Below are 21,628 nucleotides of genomic sequence, written 5' to 3'. Positions count from 1 at the left end.
GGGAGGTGAGGACGGAGGAAAAGAGTTCAAAAAGTGGAGTTGAAATGAAAGAGGTGACATGAAATAACATCACTTGAGACAAACTTGAGCGTCCAGACAAATATGGCCACTGCACGGCTGTTTGAGAGTGGGCATTTTTGCACTTTCAAGTTTTGCATATAACAATACAAAAGTTAAATTGGGACAGCTGTTTAAAAAATGCAACATACATTTAAAATTGTACTATTTTAATATAATTGTACTAATTCTAGTAAAGGAGAATGTCCTTTTTAATAAAACATTTTTAGAATGATGAAGAATGATCATATAACTACTTTTACTTTAATTTAAACTATTGCAATAATCAAAACTAGGACTTAAACAATTAATCATTTGCACAACTACCCAAATGGCAGTTAATCACCAACACTTGTAATAATCAAATAATCGTTTAAGTTCTATGTAAAGAAAAGATCCTAGATTCTCAGATTTGTTGCTCTTCATGCTTTGCATGATTGTAAATTGAATGTGTTTGGTTGTTGACTGTTAATTAGACAAAATATTCAGTTTCACAAAGTCACTTTTGGCTCCGGGAACTTGTGATGGTCCTGCTTCATAATTTCAAACAATGTATTGAACAAATAATGATTTGATTGAAAACATTATCAAGAGATTAATCAATATAGAAAATAATCCTTGATTGCAGCACTAATCAGTACTTTGATTCAGTCACTTTCTCAAAATATTGCAGCAGTTATGCAGAACTTTCTAAGTAAATTATTTCTCTTGAAAATTATATTTAAACATTTAAAAATACAAATATACAATGTTCCTCTGCTTCATAAGCACTGGAAAACTGCAAAGATCCTTGAAAATGAATATCATGTCACAGTAGTCAAACTAGACTTTGGGACCCGACTTGAGACGCTGCAGATGTTTTACAGCCCTCTGCCGCCCTCTAGTGGAGCAGCAGGAGACATGAACTGCCTGCCCTCGCTGCACAACCTCCTTATTACAACTCTTAGTCTGACCTGATGTTTCTAACCTTGTGGGGATCTGGGGGATGAACAGCAAAGATATTAATGTCAGCCATGTGTGAAGAACTCGCTTGAGCGTTTTCTGCAACCAGGGCCAATGGAGTACAGTGGGGCCCTCTCAAGCTATTGCCGACACCCTGAGCCCCGCACATCTGGTGTTAATCAGCAAAGCTTACACAAACACACACATACAAAGAGACAGACACACACAAGCAAACACTTTGGCAAAGATCCCCTGAAGAAAATCCCTCTCAACTCCTGAACTTCCGACATGACTGGGGTCAACACACTTGCCCTGGATCTATTAGTACAAACACCAGGGCCATGTAATAAGAGCTGGTGAATACGGTTTCCTCAAACATACACACACATACACAAAATACATTTTAAACATTTTAGGTAAGTACAGCACAGAACTAACCACAAATGTTGATGAAATAAAGATATATCACAGCAGTCACTACAGCACAATCCGAGTGACTGTAGCGCAGACTTTAACGTGTCTCAATACATAAATACCTGTTCTACCATACTATTTGATATTCCAGAAAATGATTTAGTATGTCCAAATACACAGTATGTAAAATGCAGAATGCCTAAACAAAAACAGGATGATGCAGTTTGCAAGTCTGCCTGCTTTTCTAGCTATTCTGACCCACAATCCTTTGCGCAGCGGCTATAGAAGCAAAAGGGTAAAAGTTCAAGGTGACGGGTTACGAGAAGTAGTATGTCCCAATTGAATATATGCATGCAACAGCACGTGCTTTGTGAGGGCAACTGCAGAATGTACTAAAAGTACAAAATTAAGTATGAGATTTGGAATGCAGTTTGAATGTCTGATACCTCAAAAGGTCCTAAATCTGGAGACGGATTCAATTAACCTCGCCAAAAATGCATCCACAGCTTTGAACAATGACAAGAAGGATAAACACACACCACTGTTTGCCATTCAGGGACTTCAATGGAATTAGTGAAATAAAGACAAATAAAAAGACAAATTATTGTGATTACTGAGAGCTAATGTAAACTTTCAACAATTAACTGACAATTAGATAAAGGTACATCATTCAGTGAAGCCAACAATTGCATTATTATATTGCTCCAAAGCACATTGAGAAAAAAGGTAGCAACCCAAACATGAGTGTGTGTTATTATTGAGTGTGGCTACATTAATCCTCCACTTAGGTTCAAGTTGAACTATGCAGGGAATGACATGGCCACTCTTCATACTTACAAGATTTAAAAAGGAGAATCAGAAAGATGTCCATAACAATTTCACAAATCCCAGCAGGTATAGGTGTAAATAACAACATTACCAGGAACTAGCTTATATTCCTTGAAGCACGGCACCCAGATGAAATATATTGAAATTGTTTTCTTTCATGACTACTTGCATGTAGCTGTGATAGGAGTACATGTTAGTGCACAGCGGTCAAATGTGACTTCATTTTGAATTACTGAATCTGTCAAAAATGATTGTTCCACCTTTAAATAATTTGTAAAGCGTGCATGAAGAAACATGAATGAACATATTGCAAACAGCATCACTAAGCTTTTATAAGTATCGACTATAATATTTTGTATTTTCATACTGCAGTAGTTAATGTAGTCCTCCACTACAAAATACTGTATGAGGTGTACACTATACTATACTATACTATACATTATACTAACGATATAAGAATAGGTTAGTGAGCTACTGGTGAAAACATTTAGTTGGAGCACATGATATACCTCCGTCCACACGGTTAATCAACTCCTGTTGCTGGTCTTCCCTCTTCAGCTGAGGTTCAGTTGAGAAGGTCTCCCGACCCATGGTGCTTCTTGTAATGGAAATGAATGAACCTTACCAATCTCCTTTAGAGAAAACAAATGCAATGTGAAACACTTAAATGTCTTTAAGCATTTATTAAACAGAAACTTGGAATAATTGTCACCACAGATGGTTCAGAGGTCTGACCCAGAAAAATAGTTCAACATGAGTTTTATACATCAACAATTATTATTGAAATGTTTTCCCTTTCCCCTCTCCCCCTGCTCCTCCTCACAGTGTCCTCCTTGCCCCCAGACAAGCCTTGATGCCTGTCTGGAAGGTGTTGTTTGGCCCTGAGTCAAGAGTGAGAGAGAAAAGGAGAAAACAAAAGAAAAGGAACCCAAAACAATACCAAGATCCACCGGTTATTGCTTCACACGGATGGCGCTGATTAGACTGGGTCTAGATGAACACATTTAAGAATAAAGCACTTATGATACATTTCCACCACACGTTTCACATATAGAATGTCAGTAAAGGCACATTTGAGGTCCTTTTAGTGTTACCCCAAATACAATAGTCGGACAAACTCATGTATTACAGTTGGGTCATTTTAAAATTCGGCCCTAAATTGTTTTAGGCGATACATTTTTTTGTGTAACATTAGGGGCTTTGCGCTGCGGTACATTTAACAAACTCGTCAGTCAGTATCCTTGTCGTCTTTTCGTTTGCAGAAGTTAAACACACTGTTTGAAAATACTTCCAATAAAGCATAAATTTCACCTTTTGTGTGGCTTGTAAAATTATATTTTTGAGTGCGGCACAATCAGCATATCAACATATTTGTAGAAAGGTACGGCGGGGAAATAAATGCCACTATAAAAAAATATTCCTTTACTGCAGTTACTGCATTTAATATTTGCTAAAGTAAATGTACTACAGTTAAACATGCATTCTACCCCTTGCCCTCAAGGGATAGCTCTTAACATGTTGTTGCTGTGAACAGTGATGATGAGGTTGAGGAAATTAAGTGCTAGCTGTAGGCTACTTGTACCACTCCAACATTCCAGCGTTATATGTATTCACAGTCGATCATCTCCAAATTCTCCCTCTCCTCCTCAGGTCCAGTGCTGAACCCATCCTGCTGCTCCATGTTTCAAGGAGACGCATCACGGTGGGTTGTACTACCAGTGTAGTAGTTTCCCCTTCACACAGTCCGTATTTCCAAATAGTTATTACTCATCTCTTCTCGAGGAGGTGAAGGGCAGTATTTTTGCGAATCAACGTGCATCTCCAAATGCACAAAGTGAGGGAAAACACAATTGGTACAGTTATGGCCAAGGTCATGTCCCATATGTAGACACCCATGATACCTTGAAGTGAACCCCAAGTGCAAATACATTAAACCCAAACATGCTGGGCTGAGCAAGGTACATGCAGTGCAACTCCTGCACCGACAGGAGGCAAAAAAATAAATGTAGAGCAAAATATGTATTTGATTGCCAAGTAGTGTAGAGAAGTTCATTTGGTATGTGAAATACTCCAACTTCTATAATTATATGATAGCCTAGAATTGGAAAGTTTTACATGCCACATTAGTCATGCAGTAAATCGGCCACCGTTCTAACGTTCACAAACCGCAGACATTATCAGTGTAACAATCAGTAACATTGTCATTGGGTCTCTAGCCAGGTTGCAAATGGTTCCTGGTTTGTCATTGATGTTGAAGCACGGAGCGTCATTTCTCACTGCTGGAGGCATGTCTGCTGAAAAAGTAGTGTTAAAATATCATGTCATACAGAAAGCATATATAACAGTCTGTGACAGAGTGGGTGAGAACGCACCACTTGTCCCCATGTTTCTTTGCTGATTCAGTGCAGCATTCCATTAATTATATATTTTGTTGTTACTTACTATACCCACCATGCATTTCAGAGTCCGAAGAACGAAGCGCTTCTTCTTCATCTTCTATTTCGGCTATGAATCAGACAATTTAATTACACTCTTTACTCCAAACAAAACAAAACAAATAACATCAAAAAATTAAGTAAAAATAAATAAATAACCCCTGTACCTTATCCCTACATTTCAAACATACCCTAAAAAAAAAAGACTATGTTCTTTAAGAACGCTAACAGTTCTCTAACCTGTGCTCTCTCACCCATGCTCAGTACTCCTTTCAGTGTACATTCATGTACCCCTAATTCCTTCAAATTATTCCTCATCATCTCTCTCTGCATCTCATACGCCTTACAACTCACATGCTCAACCGACTCCTCTTCTCCACATCCTTAACACAGCCTTGTCTGAGGTTTCCCTATCATTTTCTTTTGTTTAGTGCACTAGGGCCCAACCGTAACCTTGTCAGAGCAGTTTCCTCTCTCCTATTCCAACTTCCTACACTGGTAACTTTGACACTCTTTAGAATATGATATAAATGTCTCCCTTTCTACTCTCTGTCCCACCTATTTTGCCAAATTTGGTCAATATTTTACCATGTCACAACAGCAGTGCAGTAAACTTACATATGTCCTGAAGATGAGAGACAAACTGGACCAATTTTAGGAGCTCGTCGATGGTAATCTGGCTCAAGCACAGCAGCGATAGAAGAAGAGTCATGGCAAGGCTTCTAGAAGAAGAGTTTTCCAGGAGGGCTAGAAAGTTATCTGCCAACGTCTGACAGTGGTCTCCTTGCCAAGTGGCAGGGGCCATACAAGATTACAAAAAAGGCCGGCCCAGTCACGTAGGAACTCATTTTACCAGATCGGCGGAAAAAGCATCAAGTCTTTCATGTAAACCTTCTGAAAGCATGGGTAGACCAACCATAGTGGTCTTCAACCTTGTGAGCATGCACAATTGCTGACGAGGAAGAACTTCAGGAGCAGTATTTTCTGACAATATTTTTACTATTTTCGCCAGACAAAAGCCAGGAATTACAAGCCTACATGAGAAGAGAGCTCTTCAGTCTAAAGCCATGTTGGAACATCAAATCCGTTTGCATTCACTAGAATAGCGGCCAATCAGGGACACAACCTGCCGCATTCCAGCCAGATTTGTTCCAGGACTGAAGCAAGAAGTGGAGATGCTGGCTACAGGAATCATCGAGCCATCTCGCAGTGGTGTAGCCCTGTGGTGTTGGTTCCTTAGAAGGATGACCCTAAAATGAGATTCTGTGTTAACTTTTCAAAGTTAAATGCTGTGTCTGCATTTGATCCCTATCCATTGTCAAGAGTTAATGAATTGATTGAGCGCTGGGAAAATGCTAATTTCCTAACGACCCTGGACCTGTGTAAAGGGTACTGGAAAGTGCCCTGAACTGAATCTTCTAAGCACATGACAACATTCAGGCTTCCAAGCGGCCTGTTCAGATTCAGAATGATGCCCTTTGGTTTGCACGGAGCACCAGAAACATTTCAGAGATTGGTTGGTGAAGTTTTGAGAGGAGCAGAGGACTACGCAGCAGCCTACATTGATGACATCGTTATCTTTAGCCGGACCTGGGAGGAGCATGTCCAACATCTTGCTGGTGTCTTTCAACACATCCACAGTGCTGGTCTAGTCATCAATGATAAGAAGTGTTACATTGCCAAGCCAGAGGTCCAGTACCTTGGCTATGTGATTGGAGGTGGAGGCATCCGTCCTCAGGTTGGAAAGGTTGAGGCGATTGCAGCTTCACCACTACCTAACACCAAGAGGCGGCTACGCTCTTTCTTGGGGGTAGTAGGTTGGTATCGCAGACTTATCCCGAACTTTTCATCAAGATCTGCGCTACTAACTGACATGACTAGCAAATTCAGTCCAATAAAAGTTAAATGGATGGAAGAAAGTGAAATTGCTTTCAAGGACTTGAAAAACTGTGTGTGTCAAGAACCTGTTTTGCAGTGTCCAGATTTCACTCTCCCCTTTACGGTCCAGACAGATGCTTCTGGAGTAGGTCTCAGAGCAGTGTTATTGCAAGGACAGGCTGGAAACCAGTTGCCTGTGCACTACAATCGAAAACTCTTTGCAAGGGTCACAATGTATTTAACGGTGGAAAAGTACCCGATTGGCAAAGCGTTTGTTCTGGAGTCTGACCATCGCGCATTGCAGTGGATTCACAAAATGAAAGACATAATGCTAGAATTACCAGATGGTACTTGTCTCTCCAGCCGTATGGTGGGTGTGTGTGACAGAGTGGGTGAGAACGCACCATTGTGCCCATGTTTCTTTGCTGATTCAGTGCAGCATTCCATTAATCATATCTTTATAAACCGACGCACCCTGTGTCTCTGCCGTCGCCTCCCCTCCTCTGCTCACAGTCCCGGAGGAGTCCTGGCTCTGTGCTAAGCCTAAAGCCCTGGTCAGCTCCACTCCTTCCCACAACCAGCCGTGGTCCTCGGTCCGTGCTCACAGCAGCTCGGGAGGCAGGCATACCTCTACTGCCACTCAACACTTCAAAGTCCCACTGGAGAATAAATACAACATCCTTGCCCTCCAGGACTTCCCTCCTCTGGTGAGGGATCTACAGCTGCCTCCGCCATCCACCCCGCTGCCTTGTGGGTCCCGCCTACGCCAGGGCCCCTCCCGTCCCAGAACTCGCCACCGTTCTTCACACCGGCACCGCGGCGAAATCCTGCGCGCCATTCTCTCAGTCGTCCTCTGACCTCTCCCCCATCACTGGCCACATCTCCACCTCTTCCATCCATTCGCGCTAAGTGCACAGTGCTACCCCCTCGCCCCCTTTTCTGGCCATCCACACCGATAGTTGGGGACTCAATCATCAGGAATATCTGCTTCTTCAATGCAGCCACACATCGTTTTCCCGGAGCAATGGTCCCAGATATCCTTCTAAAACTGCTGCACACACTTCCAACCACCGTTCAGCAAATTATTGTTCATGTGGGAATTAACGACACCTCCCTCCAACAGTCTGAGTTGACCAAGATTGATTAAAAAAATCTTCTTCATGTCTTAAATAGCTTTGGACTGTCCGTTTTTATCAGTGGTCCAACCCCCACACTCGGCCATGGATTGCAGCGGTTCAGCAGAGTCCTCAGTCTCCACACTTGGCTCCAATCCGCCTGCGGGACCCACAACATGGGCTTCATTAGCAATTTTAATCTGTTCTGGGACCGCTCTTCCTCTTTTAGGAACGATGGTATTCATCTCAACAAGCTGGATAGCCGCCTGATCACGGCTAACTTGCAGCACGCTGTAGAATCCTGTCCATCTGCATGACTATTTACACTTCACAAACACGCCTCCTCTTCTTCTCTGCTGCTGCACCAAAGCACAGTTTTCTGTGACAGCTCCTCCTACTGACCCGATTTGTCATTAACCCCCTCATCTGCAGCTCTCCCCATTCTGACTATTGTGACAGACAGGCCGCCACTCCCACACCGCATTCACAGAGCCATAAATAGAAACAACCTCTCCTACATCCGTCCCAGTGATGTCCACATCGGCTCTCAGTGCAAGTTCATCATCTGCAAACCCACTTCAAGATTCAATATATTTTTATTGTCATATGCACATATAACAGAGTTACTCTGTACAATGAAATGCTTGTTTTGCTGGGTTCTCCTAACACACACAATTACAATAAACTTAAGGTAATCAAAATAAGGCACAACAAGAGTATACTACTACTTCTGTCAACTCAATCACCGCAACAACACATTCCTGTAGGTTCATGCTGTACAACATCAGGAGAATACGTCCCCTTCTCACTCAGAAGGCGGCACAGGTTCTCGTACAAGCTCTGATCATCTTGACCACTGTAACTCCCTCCTGGCAGGTCTACCTACTAGTGCCATCCGACCTCTGCAACTCATCCAGAATGCAGCAACTCGACTGGTTTTAGCCTCCAGAAATTCACCCACGCTACTCCGCTCCTCCGCGACCTTCACTGGTTACTGGTGGTCGCCCGCAACCGCTTCAAAACATTGGTACTTGCGTACTGTGCTACGAACAGATCGGGTACAATCTACATCCAGGACATGGTAAAACCGTACACCCCAGCTCGTTCGCTCCGCTCGGCTTCTGCCAATCGGCTTGTAGCTCCGTCACTGCGAGCTAAACAAAGCCCTTCACAACCTCACCCCTTCATACCTCTCTGACCTCCTGCATCGACACGCTCCCACCCGCAACCTCAGATCCGCAGACGCCAACCTCCTACTCTGTCCAAGCATCGGACCTGTGGGGACAGAGCCTTGTCCATTGCTGCCCCGTCCCTCTGGAACTCTCTCCCTCAGCACCTCAGACATTCTCCATCACTCACCACTTTCAAAACAGCACTTAGAACTAATTTAATTAAATCTGCTTTTAACCTGTTATACTATTTAAAAAATATATATATTTTCACTATTGTCATCTTTCTTGTTTTATTGCTGCCTCTATTGTTTTTCTTTACCATGTAAAGTGCCTTGAGTACCTTTTAAAGCGCTATACAAATACAATGTATTATTTTGTTGGACTTATCATGATAATAAAACGCTTCTTCATCTCCTCTGGTGGTTGGCATAGGCCCTGCCCAGCCACGTCCTTTATTTATATGCTGAATTGTGCCAGCTAAAGGTAGTAGAGGTAGAGGTTCTTTGGTTACGGGGGAAAGAGAACATTACTGTGTACCTGTGTGCACATGAGGTTAGGTTAATCTAAGTTACCTTTTTTCAGTAAGTTAACTTTTTGTTTGATTTGTTTATTTATTGTTTGTAGATAAGTTTGGTTCACGAGTAGCAGAGCAATTTATGTAAATAAACACCTTTGGTTTCTTGACAAAACTCTCATGTCTGCCTCCTACCACTTTCTAAGCCACTCCAGTCAGGCTTCACCACAGTCAAAAGTGTTTGCTACCCTAATTTCTTCAGTGTGATATTCACACATGTGTGGTGAATCAAAAAAGAACTGACGTAAAGAACAAAAATAAATCCTGGTAAAATAAAGGCTAAATAAGGTATTCCACATAATGAAGTTAAAAGAGTGTGTCGTACCCATTCCTCTCTCTGTTTCCTGTCGCTGGTCTGTGAAACAGGGAAACAATTAGAAAACGCACAACCTCTATTTACATATACTGATTCAAAAGGTTTCTAATAAAAATATGCTCTACATTTTAAAAGGAATAATATACTGGTTCAGTTAAGCAGATCACTATCAACATTGGCCCGTTGCCATTTTCCTCACCCTCAGTCAGTTTATCAGCGATGAGAGGGCCGACTGGTCCGTGCTCAGTTTCAGGCTTGGTGACCACCATGGAGGTGAGAGGGGTGACGAAGTTGTATCTCAGGGACAAGTCCAGGGCCTTGGCTGTCACACTGTCTTTCTCTTGCTGAGTACCAATGTCACTGGGAGATTGAAGTGGAAGATGGAGTAGAGTAGTTGATTGTTTAATACAAATTTGCACATGATGTCCAATAAAAAGCACATCTGTCACAGTTCATGGATAAGCCTGCTTCTTGGTGCAGGTACAAACAAAGATGTCCGACACCATTCGGAAGAACAAACCTGTTCTCTAGTAGCTGTTGGATGGTGAGGTAGGCCCAAAGACGCTCTGAAAAATCCCCAAAGATGTACTCCTGGTCTGGGTAGATCAAATCCAAGTTTATCACACTGGCCTTTCCCTGCAACTGGAAGTCCTCCTCAGGCTGATGGAAGAGGAGAAAGATGAAAGATTTAATAACAGGTATTACTGACATAAGAGGAGATTCATATAACCATTTGATAACAAGTCTAAGAGTCTACTAAACTTTTTCAAAAGTTTACTTAATGTGGGATAAATACCCTAGGTGTAATGTTCACTATGTTCTCCATCTTAGTTTAGCACGTGTGTACACTGACATTTGCTAATTAGTAAGAAGTAGAGCTGAGGTTGATGGGAACAATGATAGCTTTGAAGGTATTTCATCATAAACGAAAATTTTGACCTGATGATGAAACCTGATGAAAAGTTATGGGATCAAGTGAGTAGGATTCATCCTCTGGGGACCATGACTGTGCAATTACATGGCAATCCACCAAAATTAGTATTTGTGATTTTTCTGTGACCATCCCTAAAAAGATGGAAGAGTAAAATAGGACCATCATGGCATAATGATTTGATCACTACTGAGGCCCTGAGATACAGTAGTATCGAATAAAACTAAAGTTAAAATACCAAGACTAAGACAATAAGTTATATTTGTTAACAATGTCACTTTCAACATTCAATATTCAGTAACAATGCATGTCTGATATGATAGCAAGTGCACATATTGTTTATTCATCACAATGACCAGATATTGTCTTACTCATGCTTTAATTGACATAGTGTTGTCTTTTTCCTCACCCCCTGGGCGAACACCTCCACCAAGAAGTTATCCATGTCACTGTCCGTCAGCCGACCGGCCACCACGATCTCTGAGCCGTTAAACAACTGGCTGTAGTGGTTTTTGGTAACGAAAATCACTGCTTGTTCAGGATAACGCAGGTCTACCTCCAAGAGCAGAGGGGTCGCCACCTCCTCATAGAAACCCTGGAACAAAGACACACTCCAAATCGTGCATTGTCTTTAAATGTATAAATATCCTTGAATATGCAAACACACACACACACACACACACACACACACACGCACACACACACAACAAAATACTATGTATATTGTATACCTATGCATGGACATTATGTTTGCCATAAACACCCTACCTTGAGTTGAACGGCTGCATCTGAACCCTCAAAGATCCTGCGGGCTGCTCCTTTGTTTTGTCTGGACATCACATCCAGGAAGGAGTAATCCACATCATTTCCGAATCCAAGAGAGAACATAGTCATCTTCCCCCCAATAGCAGAGCGCACATTCTCCTGAATCGTCTTCAGGTTGGACTCCCCTACATGCATACATGCAGGCACACACGTGTGTTATGTATGAGCCAGGAATGAAAGCCTTGCAGTTTCAACAAGACTTAAGTTGCTTAACTTACTTGTTTTTTCAAGAGCTTGACAACTTTTTGAAAAGTACAAATTCTTTTGTGAATCAAATTGTTGACAAATCTGTCAGTGATCAGTCCACTAAAGGTGTGTCTTTATTAACAGACAACTTATAATCTTAAAAGGATTTTCATCAGGTCTTTCTTTACAAACAGATAAAAAACAGAACGAACCAAACCCTTTTGACTACTTTACTTCATCAAAATGTGTCTGTGCACTGTGCACAGAACCAGCCCTTGTACTTAAATCAGTTAGCTACATGTCACACATGCTTTAAACTGCTGTACTTAATCTAAATAGAGAATTACATATACTATTCAGACTGTTTACCGCTGTTTGGCATCCCATCAGTCAATAAAATAATCATGTCCGCACTTCTCTCTGGAAGGTTTTTATCTCGTCTTTCTCTGTCCAGCATGCTCACTGCCCTCAGTACAGCGTCATTGATATTGGTGCCTGAAAGGTAATAATACAATGAGCAAATTAACATGGACTTTTCTTGAGGTACATTATCATAGAGGAAATAACTACAAACAAACAAACAACAAAACAGTTTCTGCTGAGCATTAGATGAGAAGGTACATACCTCTCTCATTTTAGTCCACTAAATATGAAGCTACAGCCAGCAGGTGGTTTTATTAGCTTAGCATAAAGACTGGAAGCATGGGGGAAACAAAATACAATTATCTGCACTTCTAAAAAAACATAATACATTGTATCGTGTTTGTTCAATCCTTACAAAAAACTAAGTGTAAATACAGTCCCTGTGACACCGCCCTGACGTCACCAACTATATAAATACTTTGTGCCCATCCGACTCGGCTTGGATGAAAGTCTTGAGAGTCTTAACTTCGTTGGACAAACAATAGACTGTTTTCGGATCCAGAAGGACAAAACTGATAACTTTCCTCGGGCTCCGCCACTTTCACCTGCAGAAGGGAGCTCACGGCGTTCTTGGATTCTTCAAGTCGACATTCGCAGCCAGACGAGAATCTGCTTGCTGTTTAACCCGCCGTTAGAGCGGTAAGGTCTTTAGGCTTAGAGATTTTCAGCCTAGGAATCCGAAGGTACGCATTGCACCCTGTCTCCCATATTGCTCCATCATCAGCAAAAAGAGATTTACCATCAAACATATCATTAACAACTATATTAAACCAGATAGGACTGATAACACTGCCCTGCGGGGTCCCATTGTCTATTCAGCATCAGAAGCGCTCGCTCCCACTCTCACCTATATGCAAAGGGTTCTCAGAAAATCTTTGATCGAATTCAACATCTTGCCCCGAACCCCTGCATCATACAATTTCACAACTAATCCCTCTTTCCACGGCATATCATCGGCCCTCTATATCTAGGAAGACACAAATCACCACCTCCTTGTTCACGAGAGCTTTTTTAATGTCTCTGTCTAGCACTGGGACTGCATCCATTGTTGCTCGTAGTTTGGTTATTGGCCCCTGATCCCAGGGTGGTGCCCCGCTCTTATTATTTGATATTAATAATTTTGTTAATAATAATAATTTTGTTTTCATACTTGCTGATAACCAAACCCGCTCATGCAAGATCCCAACAAAGTGCACAAAAAATATGGCATGAAAGTTGGGACCATTTGCTTTCCTCTTACTTCCACTCTCTTGTAGTTTCCTGATGTAGGCAATGGCTTCAGTCACATATCTCTGTGTTGCTTTGGTCAGGGAGTCCTTCCAGGTGGTAATGCCACCATCAAACAGGATCAGAGCAAAGTGGTCCTCTTCATGGAGATCTTTCAGAATGGCCACTAGAGCATCGCGGGTCTGCAAAGGTTCCCAAATCCACACATGAAGATTTAAGTATATATCACTATAGCATAGTGATGTATACAGTATGGGGCTCACCTACACACAATGTGTTTTACCTGTGCAATCTTACTTCCACTCATTGATCCGCTCCTGTCTATCACAAACACCACATTCTTTGGGACTCTGGGCAGGTGAGGTGGAGCGAAGAAGTGCACAAAGTATCCGTTCACAATCTGAAGGGAAATACAGAATATGATTAAGACTAATGTGGAAATATAACACAAGGGCACAACTATGCTCACCTTTCAACAACTAAAGAAGTAAAACTAAGATCAGAAGTAAAATACTAAGCAAAGTGCTGGCCGCTGACCTGAACTTCCCCAAGGCCCTCTTTTTGTTTCACATCATACTTGATGATGAAATCTCCATCAATTATGGTGCCTTCACATCCTGGACATTTCCTCTGCTGCTCCAGTGTTGGTGAGAAAGAGATGTGTGCCTGAGAGACGACGAGTTTTATTTCAGTTGACATTGTAGGACACATCATTAATGCTAACAAAACCATTATAGAGTCATTATAAGTCTATAAACAACAGGATAGAAATATTTCAAACCCTTTACCTTGTTGTCTGTGACGTTTTTCTCCACCAGGGGGAGCAGCTCATTGGAGAGGAAGGTTGCAGTGGCCTCAACAAAAGCAATGCCCTGGGGTTCATAGATGTTAGCCACAATCTGTCTCCACACAAACACAAACACACACACACACACACACACACACACACACACACACACACACACACACACACACACAATGTGTTTTGTGAATGAATGTCTCATTAATGACATCTCATTAAATTCCTCACCTCCTCACACTATGCATTCCTAGCACTGGACACACAAACACACATTGTAACTATTGAAGCCCATTTCCGCCACGGTGATGAAAGAGGGGGCAGTCAGTGGAACTACAGGGGGGCGCCGCTTCATCACCCACACACACACACACACACACACACACACACACACACACACACACACACACACACAGGAAAGCGAGTCCCACCTGAAACTCCTGCACCGGTTGTTTGGGTTTAACTCGAGTCAGGATCTCATACTGGCCCAGTTTCCTCTGAAGGAGCTCCTCGTAGGTCAGAATGAAAGCCACGCTGCTTTTGGCTGCGATGTTGACAGACACTGAAAACGTCTCCATCTTCCTTCCAGAGGCCCTATAATGATGTTCATGTGTTACCTTTATGCAGTGGTTCTCAAACTGTGGGGAGGTATTACAGGTGGGGCTCTTTTTTTTGTTATCATAAAAAAAAAGAAATCCTTTATTAATCCCACAGTGATTCTTTGCATTTCACCAATCTTTAGTAATTAAGGAGCAATGTGCTGCTGTGAAGCGCCCGGGGAGCAACTGGAGGTTCAGTGTCTTGCTCAAAGACACTTCGACATGCAAACTGTGGAGAGACCAGGGATCGAACCATGAACCTTGTGGTTTCAGGACAACAACTCCCCATGAGCTACATGAGAACTTTATATCGTACAAAAGTACAAAGTACACGGACATAAAACGTCATGAATAAATACATGGTATGCCTGTACTTTGGAAATGTTTACGTTACGCCGTTAACAGGTCAAGCTTGCGCGACTCACAGATTCTTGCCGTTTTGCCATAAACCATCTCCGTGAGAACTCCGTGAGATCTCCATGAGGTCGGTTTTTCTGTTGTTGCATCTCTTAAAACCAAATACAGATCTAAGCTCAACATTGAGCATGAATTGAGAGCGGCCTGCAACCCTGTTTTAAAAAGATTTGTAGAGGAAAGCAGGCTCATTGCAGCAACTATGAAACTTGATGGCTCACATATATCTGCACTCATTTTGTTTTGTTTTGCACAGGTTGCACGTTATTGTTATTATCTTTAAAATATATTCAATGCAAAACACGTTAATTGCAGCCACAATAGGCATTTTCTTTGCCAAATATTAGTTATCTTTTGCACAGATAGAACTTTATTTGCATTGTTAAGTGATTGCACATGTTATTTGTTTTTGTCTGGCGCGATCTGGTTTACTTGAAAGGGATTTAAATTTTCTTTGTTTGAAAAAGCATGGATGGAGGAGTCACAAAAGGTTATTTCAATAAAAATTCAGCATGGACCATTTTGTTAACATTTTGTTGGGGCGGTGGGGCACGAACATTCTTCTTCCTCCAATGTGGGGCGTGACAAAACAAGTTTGAGAACCACTGCCTTAATGTGTTGTTCACACCGCCACCAACAGCCCTCTGTAACATCTTCCAGTCCGACTCACTTGACCAGTCCAGCAGTCTGTCCAGAGGAAACAGCCTTCTCATACTGTTTCTTGGCATTCTCTTTCCCCTTCACCTCCCCGACATACACCTCACCATCAATTTCCCTGTGAGGAACAAAGACACTTGTCAAAAGGTGAAGAAAGATCTATTGTAAAAGTCAAAAGTATTAGATTCTGACTGACATGCTGAAGTTGGCGATGAAGGCCGTCTTGGGCAGCTCCACATCAAAGAAGATTTCCTGGGAGGAGTTTGCCTTGTTCAGAGCCCTGGAGGTCGTGACGGTGCGGGCAAAACGAGACGTCACCGTGCAGTCCACTTCCACGCTGTACACCTCCACCATCTGAGAGAATGGACAGTGTCACGTTCTGCCTCATTCATTTTCATTACCTATTGCCCTTTCTCCTCTGTACTGCAGTTACCACATTCCTACCAGTCCCAGTCACCTGACCTTTCCACCTTCCATTCTCAGCTTAGATCATTGAAGTCACAATGTTGCTTTCCATCTAAACATGTAGCTGGCAGCATAGACTAGCTCTAGGGATGTGGAACGTCACCTCGCTAGCAGGGAAAGAGCAAGAGCTGGTGCAGGGTGTTGGAGTGGCACCAGCTAGGTATAGTTGGGCTCACCTCCACGCACAGAGCTGGCTCTGGAACCAAGGTCCTGGAGAAGGGTTGGACGTTGTCCTTTACTAGAGTTACGCAGGGTGAGAGTCACTGGGCGGGAGTGGGGATCCCGAGCCCAAGTCTGAGCGCTGCCGTGTTGCATGCTAAAACTCGGGCATGGGAGGAGTTTGGGGAGGCCATGGAGAAGGACTTTTGGTTGGCGTCAAGGAGGTTCTGGCAAACCATCCGACGGCCAAAGGAAGGGAAAGCAGGGCCTGCCCGAGGCTGTTCTCAGAAAGGGCGGGGAGCTGCTGACCCGGACGGGGATATCATCAGGCGGCGGAAAATGTAGAGACTTTCTGCTGTCCTGATGTCAATGGAAAGCTCATTCCACCATTGAGGAGCCAGGACATTAAACAGTTGTGACTTTGTTGAGTGTTTAGCTCTCAGTGACGGAGCTACAAGCCGATTTGCAGAAGCCGAGTGGAGTGAACGGACTGGGGTGTATGGTTTTACCATGTCCTGGATGTAGACTGGACCCGATCTGTTCGCAGGACGGTATGCAAGTACCAATGTTTTGAAGCGGATGCGGCAGCCACTGGTAACCAGTGAAAGGCGCGTAGGAGCGGAGTAGTGTGGGTGAATTTAGGGAGGTTAAAGACCAGTCGAGCTGCTGCATTCTGGATGAGCAGCAGAGATCGGATGGCACTAGCAAGTAGACCTGCCAGGAAGGAGTTACAGTAGTCTAGGCGTGCGATAATCAGAGCCTGGACGAGAACCTGTGCTGGGTGAGAAGGGGACATATTCTCCTGATGTAGTGTAGCATTTAACTACAGGAACGTGTTGTTGCAGTAATGTTGGCAGTCAGGGAGAGTTGACTCTCGAGTGTCACACCGAGGTGCGGCTGCAACAGTAAAACAGGCGCTGCACCGGACCATCTTGGCGAATCAATTTAATGGCCGGTCTACATCCCAACCCTCACCTAGGGCCACGAACTCTGAGTCGTGACCGAAAAAACAAGGTTGCGGATACAAGCGGCCGAAATTAGTTTCCTCCATAGGGTGCCCGGGCTCAGCCTTAGAGATAGGGTAAGAAGCTCAGACAAACCCAATGCATGTTGAACCTTTTAGAGAAATAAATAAAGCACATATGAACAAATCACTTCCAGCATGTGTATTATCTCCAGCAAAGCAAATAGAAGAGATAAATACATGGCAATGGACACTGCAGGGGCAAGAGCAGAACAAGAGACATCTGGAGCCAATGAGGTTTACAGAGAATGCGGACTTCATTTTGCAAACAGCAATACCACTACAATGAGATACAAGTTACCAATCATCATGTCCATGGCCTTGTGTCTGTTGAATTATAATATCCAGGTTTCACTATTCACTTTGAATGATACATTAGCATGAATGTAGAAATGCCTTATTGATAAGAGCGATTGTACCTTTGTTTTGACTTTAGAATTGTATATATAGAAATTGTTTCCTTACATTTACAGAGGGTGTGCTTCTTTTCTGTAAGAAAAAGACAAGGATATGCAGTTTATTTTCAGCAGGATGATACGAACATCAGCATAGGACTTAGTTTTGCATACCGTTATTGACCTGGGGCCCAAAGCTTCTTTGGTTTCCTGGAACACAACATATGACTGCATGATTATTGGAAAAGGAAAAGCAGGATTGGAGAGAGATATGCACCAAATTAATAACTATTCGCCATCACTACATGTGGTGTTTTCCCGAATGTTTCCCATCAGTCACACCATGGCATGTTCGACTCAATTTTGTACAACCACTGCATCAGTCGTCCTTTTGTGAGGCTTCCATGCTTTTGATATGATCCTTAAACTGCCTCTCTCTTTCACAACACGTCTTTCAGAGCAAGTTTATTGAGTAGATTGCGTAAGCAAGGTGTGGCCCCAGAATCAAACAAAAAAATGTAGACAGACATGGGAAAAGAGTTTTGGATGTAAAGGTCACACAACAATCAAGCTGGCAGGAATAAACAGATATCTAGGCAGGCTGGTTGCAACATGAATCTACTTTGACCTTATCCTTGCTCACATCATGACAAATTGTATATAAAAAATGCCCCCCTCCTTCTGCATGTGTCGTCTGACACGCTTTCAGAAGAGTCTGAGCCAATGAGATCGCAGGATCTCGGAACGCACCCTTACGGAAATATTAAAACTTAACAATTTTGTAAAACCACACGCCTCTTCTCACAAGGGTTACGGTATTTTAGCAATTTAAATGAATTAAATCAACTTTGTGAATGAGGAGATAGCACAGTTTTAGTTTTGAAAAAAACTAAAAACTCTTTTCGGAAAAAGAGAAAAAGGGGCGTTGTGTTTATAAGGTTAAATTTCAATTAAAAACATGCTTTATAAACGTTTTCTTCTTTTCCGTCTTCTTCAGATCCGACTGGAGAAACAGTACAAAACTAAATAAAGGAAAAACAGATTTTAAGAGTTGATTTTTATTCTTGTTAATAGATTACAAATGTCAAGACAAAAATGTAAGCTCATAATTATGAGATAGTAATATGACTTAGTATCTTATCATTATGATATACTAATGGCGTGTTCACACCAAAGGAGTTGCCAATTTTCGCCCCGCCACTTCGCCTCCCGGTGAAAAATTCGCTCTGTGGTTAATAAATCCTCTTAGCGTTCCTGTAAAATTTGAAGAAAAACGCCTATACCCAAAGTAAATTGCAAGCTGTACTTGAATTGTTTGGAGTAAATGCATGTTCTTGGTCTCTTTTGAAAGGTAACAATCTGAAGCTTTTTTCCCTCAATAGTCAGAATCACTTTAAGTGCTGCTGACACTGAGTTATATAAGTTTGAACACACTAAAGTATAAGGTTTTTATTTCCGCCTGAACATTTCTTTGCAAATAGATGCCTGTAGATGACTATAAATGGGACTTATGAACTGGAAAACACAATGGAACCATAGCCTGAAGCCTTATCTAGTCTAAGTAAAAAGCAGATAACAATATCACAGAAAATGAATATTTTACACGTGTTTTTCTAATGAAATGTCTAGGAGTTTTTCCATTTGGAGACTGAAAATATTCATGATATATATACTATATACCTATTAAAAAGGCTTATAGTCTTGCAAACTTATAGAGGTGCTATTCATATTTACTACCAGTATTGCTGACACAGGGAAAATGAAGTATAAATGCATTTTCATGCTAATTCAATGCCAAACTGAGGCTCTGTCAGGAGAAGTCTCTTCTCATCAAACTGAAGCCTGTTGTGATTATCCGCCCCCCCTCTTCCTGGTATTCGTTTTTTAAGGAATTTCATTGGCTGTACGAAACGTACGAAAACGTACGAAACGTACGAAACGTACAGCCAATGAAATTCCCTAAAAAACGAACTGTCATCCGAGCCGTACGACGTGACAGGCTTGATCCACGTAAGAAAATAGAATCTGAGCCTGTTCTTCAACGTAGCTTCTGGTTGAGGAATGTAGCCTGTCAGTCAGGACATGAAGCTCCTATTGGTTCAAGTGAGGATTCATAAGAAACGTTAGATTTCGGCGGTCATTTTGATACCGAATATACTCTCATGCAAACTTGCTTTTCTTCTAAAAACAAAAATGTATTATTTCATATCTTCCAGCTGATATGAATGTAATCACGTGTTTTGGACTAAATCTTTTATGGGATTTTTTATTTATTGGACATTTACGACGTGACAACACCATTGTTGTTGGAATGTTATGGATTTATGGATCAATATGAAGCGTCATCGGTGAGTTGCCTGGATGTTGTCTGACAAAAGTCTTGTTTGTAGCTGCTGTGGTGGTCTGATCTTGAAACAGATTGCACAGCTGGAATCACAAGAATCGTAGGTTTCCAGAAACTCAGGGCACTCGTACTGAACTCGTACCGAACTATAAATAGGGGGTACGGTATACAATAGAATGTCCAGTAAAGGACGCCCGCGGGACGGCAGAACGTTAAGAGGTAATTTTTTGGCAAAGTTGCGGCAGCCAATCAGCGTTGAGAATCAGCGTTGAGAAGCTCCGCCTGTCATCACCGCCGTCCTGCCGTTGCTGAATCAAACTGCTGCTGCTCCGCCAGAACCAGCGCTGACAGCGGCTTCAATATTATGAACCCAGACAGCATGGAGTTTCATGTTCCGACATATGTGGAATTTACACAAAAAGTATAAAGCAGAACTAGTGGTTATTGCCATGGTGGATGGCATAATAGGTATGGTTGTACGTAGATACGCGAGACGCAGTTCCTGGAGGAGTTGGTGAAATTCACCGAGCTGTGTGCGGCTACGGATGACGTTATGAACCCAAATATGAGGGCGTTTCATGTTCCGACATGTTTAGGACTTCCACAACAAGTATAAAGCAGAACTAGTGGTTATTTATTCCATGGTCGATAGCGGAAATGAAAGCTCCGTCGCTTGTCTCTCACAGAGGCAAGCAACAGAGCTAAGCCACGCCCCCTTCGCGACGCACCCTCGTTTCACTCACGCGAGTAAACTGCCGCGGTGAACACGGCATAAGTCATACTTTTGAGAAGTATGTGATTTTGTTGGGGCCCGAACATTTTTCTTCCTCCAAAGTGGGGCGTGACAGAAAAGTTTGAGAACCACTGGTTTAGGGCTTTGCGATACGCAATGTTGGGGCTACTCAAAAAGCGGCGTTTTCGAGCCAATTTGTCATATCTATATAATAATGTAACGGACTGAGGGAAATGTTATGTTATAGATGTTATGTTCAGGATGTCAGTAAACGTCTCATGAGCTGGTAGCTGTGAAGCGTGTCTGTGATTGGAGAGCGAGTGATGTTGTTGTGTTGTGTGGTATTGTGTTACGAGCCGTTCGGAGCAGAGTCTATGACGCGGAGCAGACGTGAAGCTGGCTGAGAGGCTTTCACGGGGTTTTGCTGTTGTTTTGGCGTAGGCTACGGCCCAAATTAGCCTGTTCTATGTTCCCTTAATAAACACCCTATAAGCCATCTACGTCTCGTAGTTTTCCTGACCCAGGGTCGCTACAATAATAATAATAATAATAATAATAATAATAATTTAAACATTACACTAATCCGCTAAATGCTCGGGCCCTAAAAAGAAAACGTGCAGTCAATTTCCCTTTTTTTAAGCCTACGAATCAGAACAAAAGATTGTATGAAATAGTATTCTAGAAAGATCGGATGATACGGCTTGACATCCTTTTTC

At 42.4% G+C, this 21,628-nt stretch overlaps 1 protein-coding gene across 1 annotated transcript; it reads right to left on the bottom strand.

The window, feature by feature from the left end:
* Positions 1–4,621: 4,621 nt before the first annotated feature.
* Positions 4,622–16,146, bottom strand: LOC306736836 (inter-alpha-trypsin inhibitor heavy chain H3-like; the record flags this gene model as incomplete). Its single annotated transcript, XM_079218512.1, has 14 exons — positions 4,622–4,746; positions 9,741–9,770; positions 9,931–10,091; positions 10,252–10,391; positions 11,072–11,257; positions 11,431–11,612; positions 12,043–12,168; positions 13,337–13,505; positions 13,607–13,723; positions 13,861–13,989; positions 14,112–14,222; positions 14,554–14,716; positions 15,806–15,910; positions 15,989–16,146. The coding sequence occupies 14 exons, from the start codon at positions 16,144–16,146 to the stop codon at positions 4,676–4,678; spliced, it is 1,848 nt and encodes a 615-aa protein (XP_079074638.1). The 3' UTR covers positions 4,622–4,675.
* Positions 16,147–21,628: the final 5,482 nt, after the last annotated feature.

This window comes from Taurulus bubalis (assembly GCF_910589615.1).
Source record: "Taurulus bubalis genome assembly, chromosome: 5".
NCBI lineage: Eukaryota > Metazoa > Chordata > Actinopteri > Perciformes > Cottidae > Taurulus > Taurulus bubalis.
Note: the sequence above shows the minus strand (reverse complement) of the source record. Positions and strands in the feature narration are given on the sequence as shown.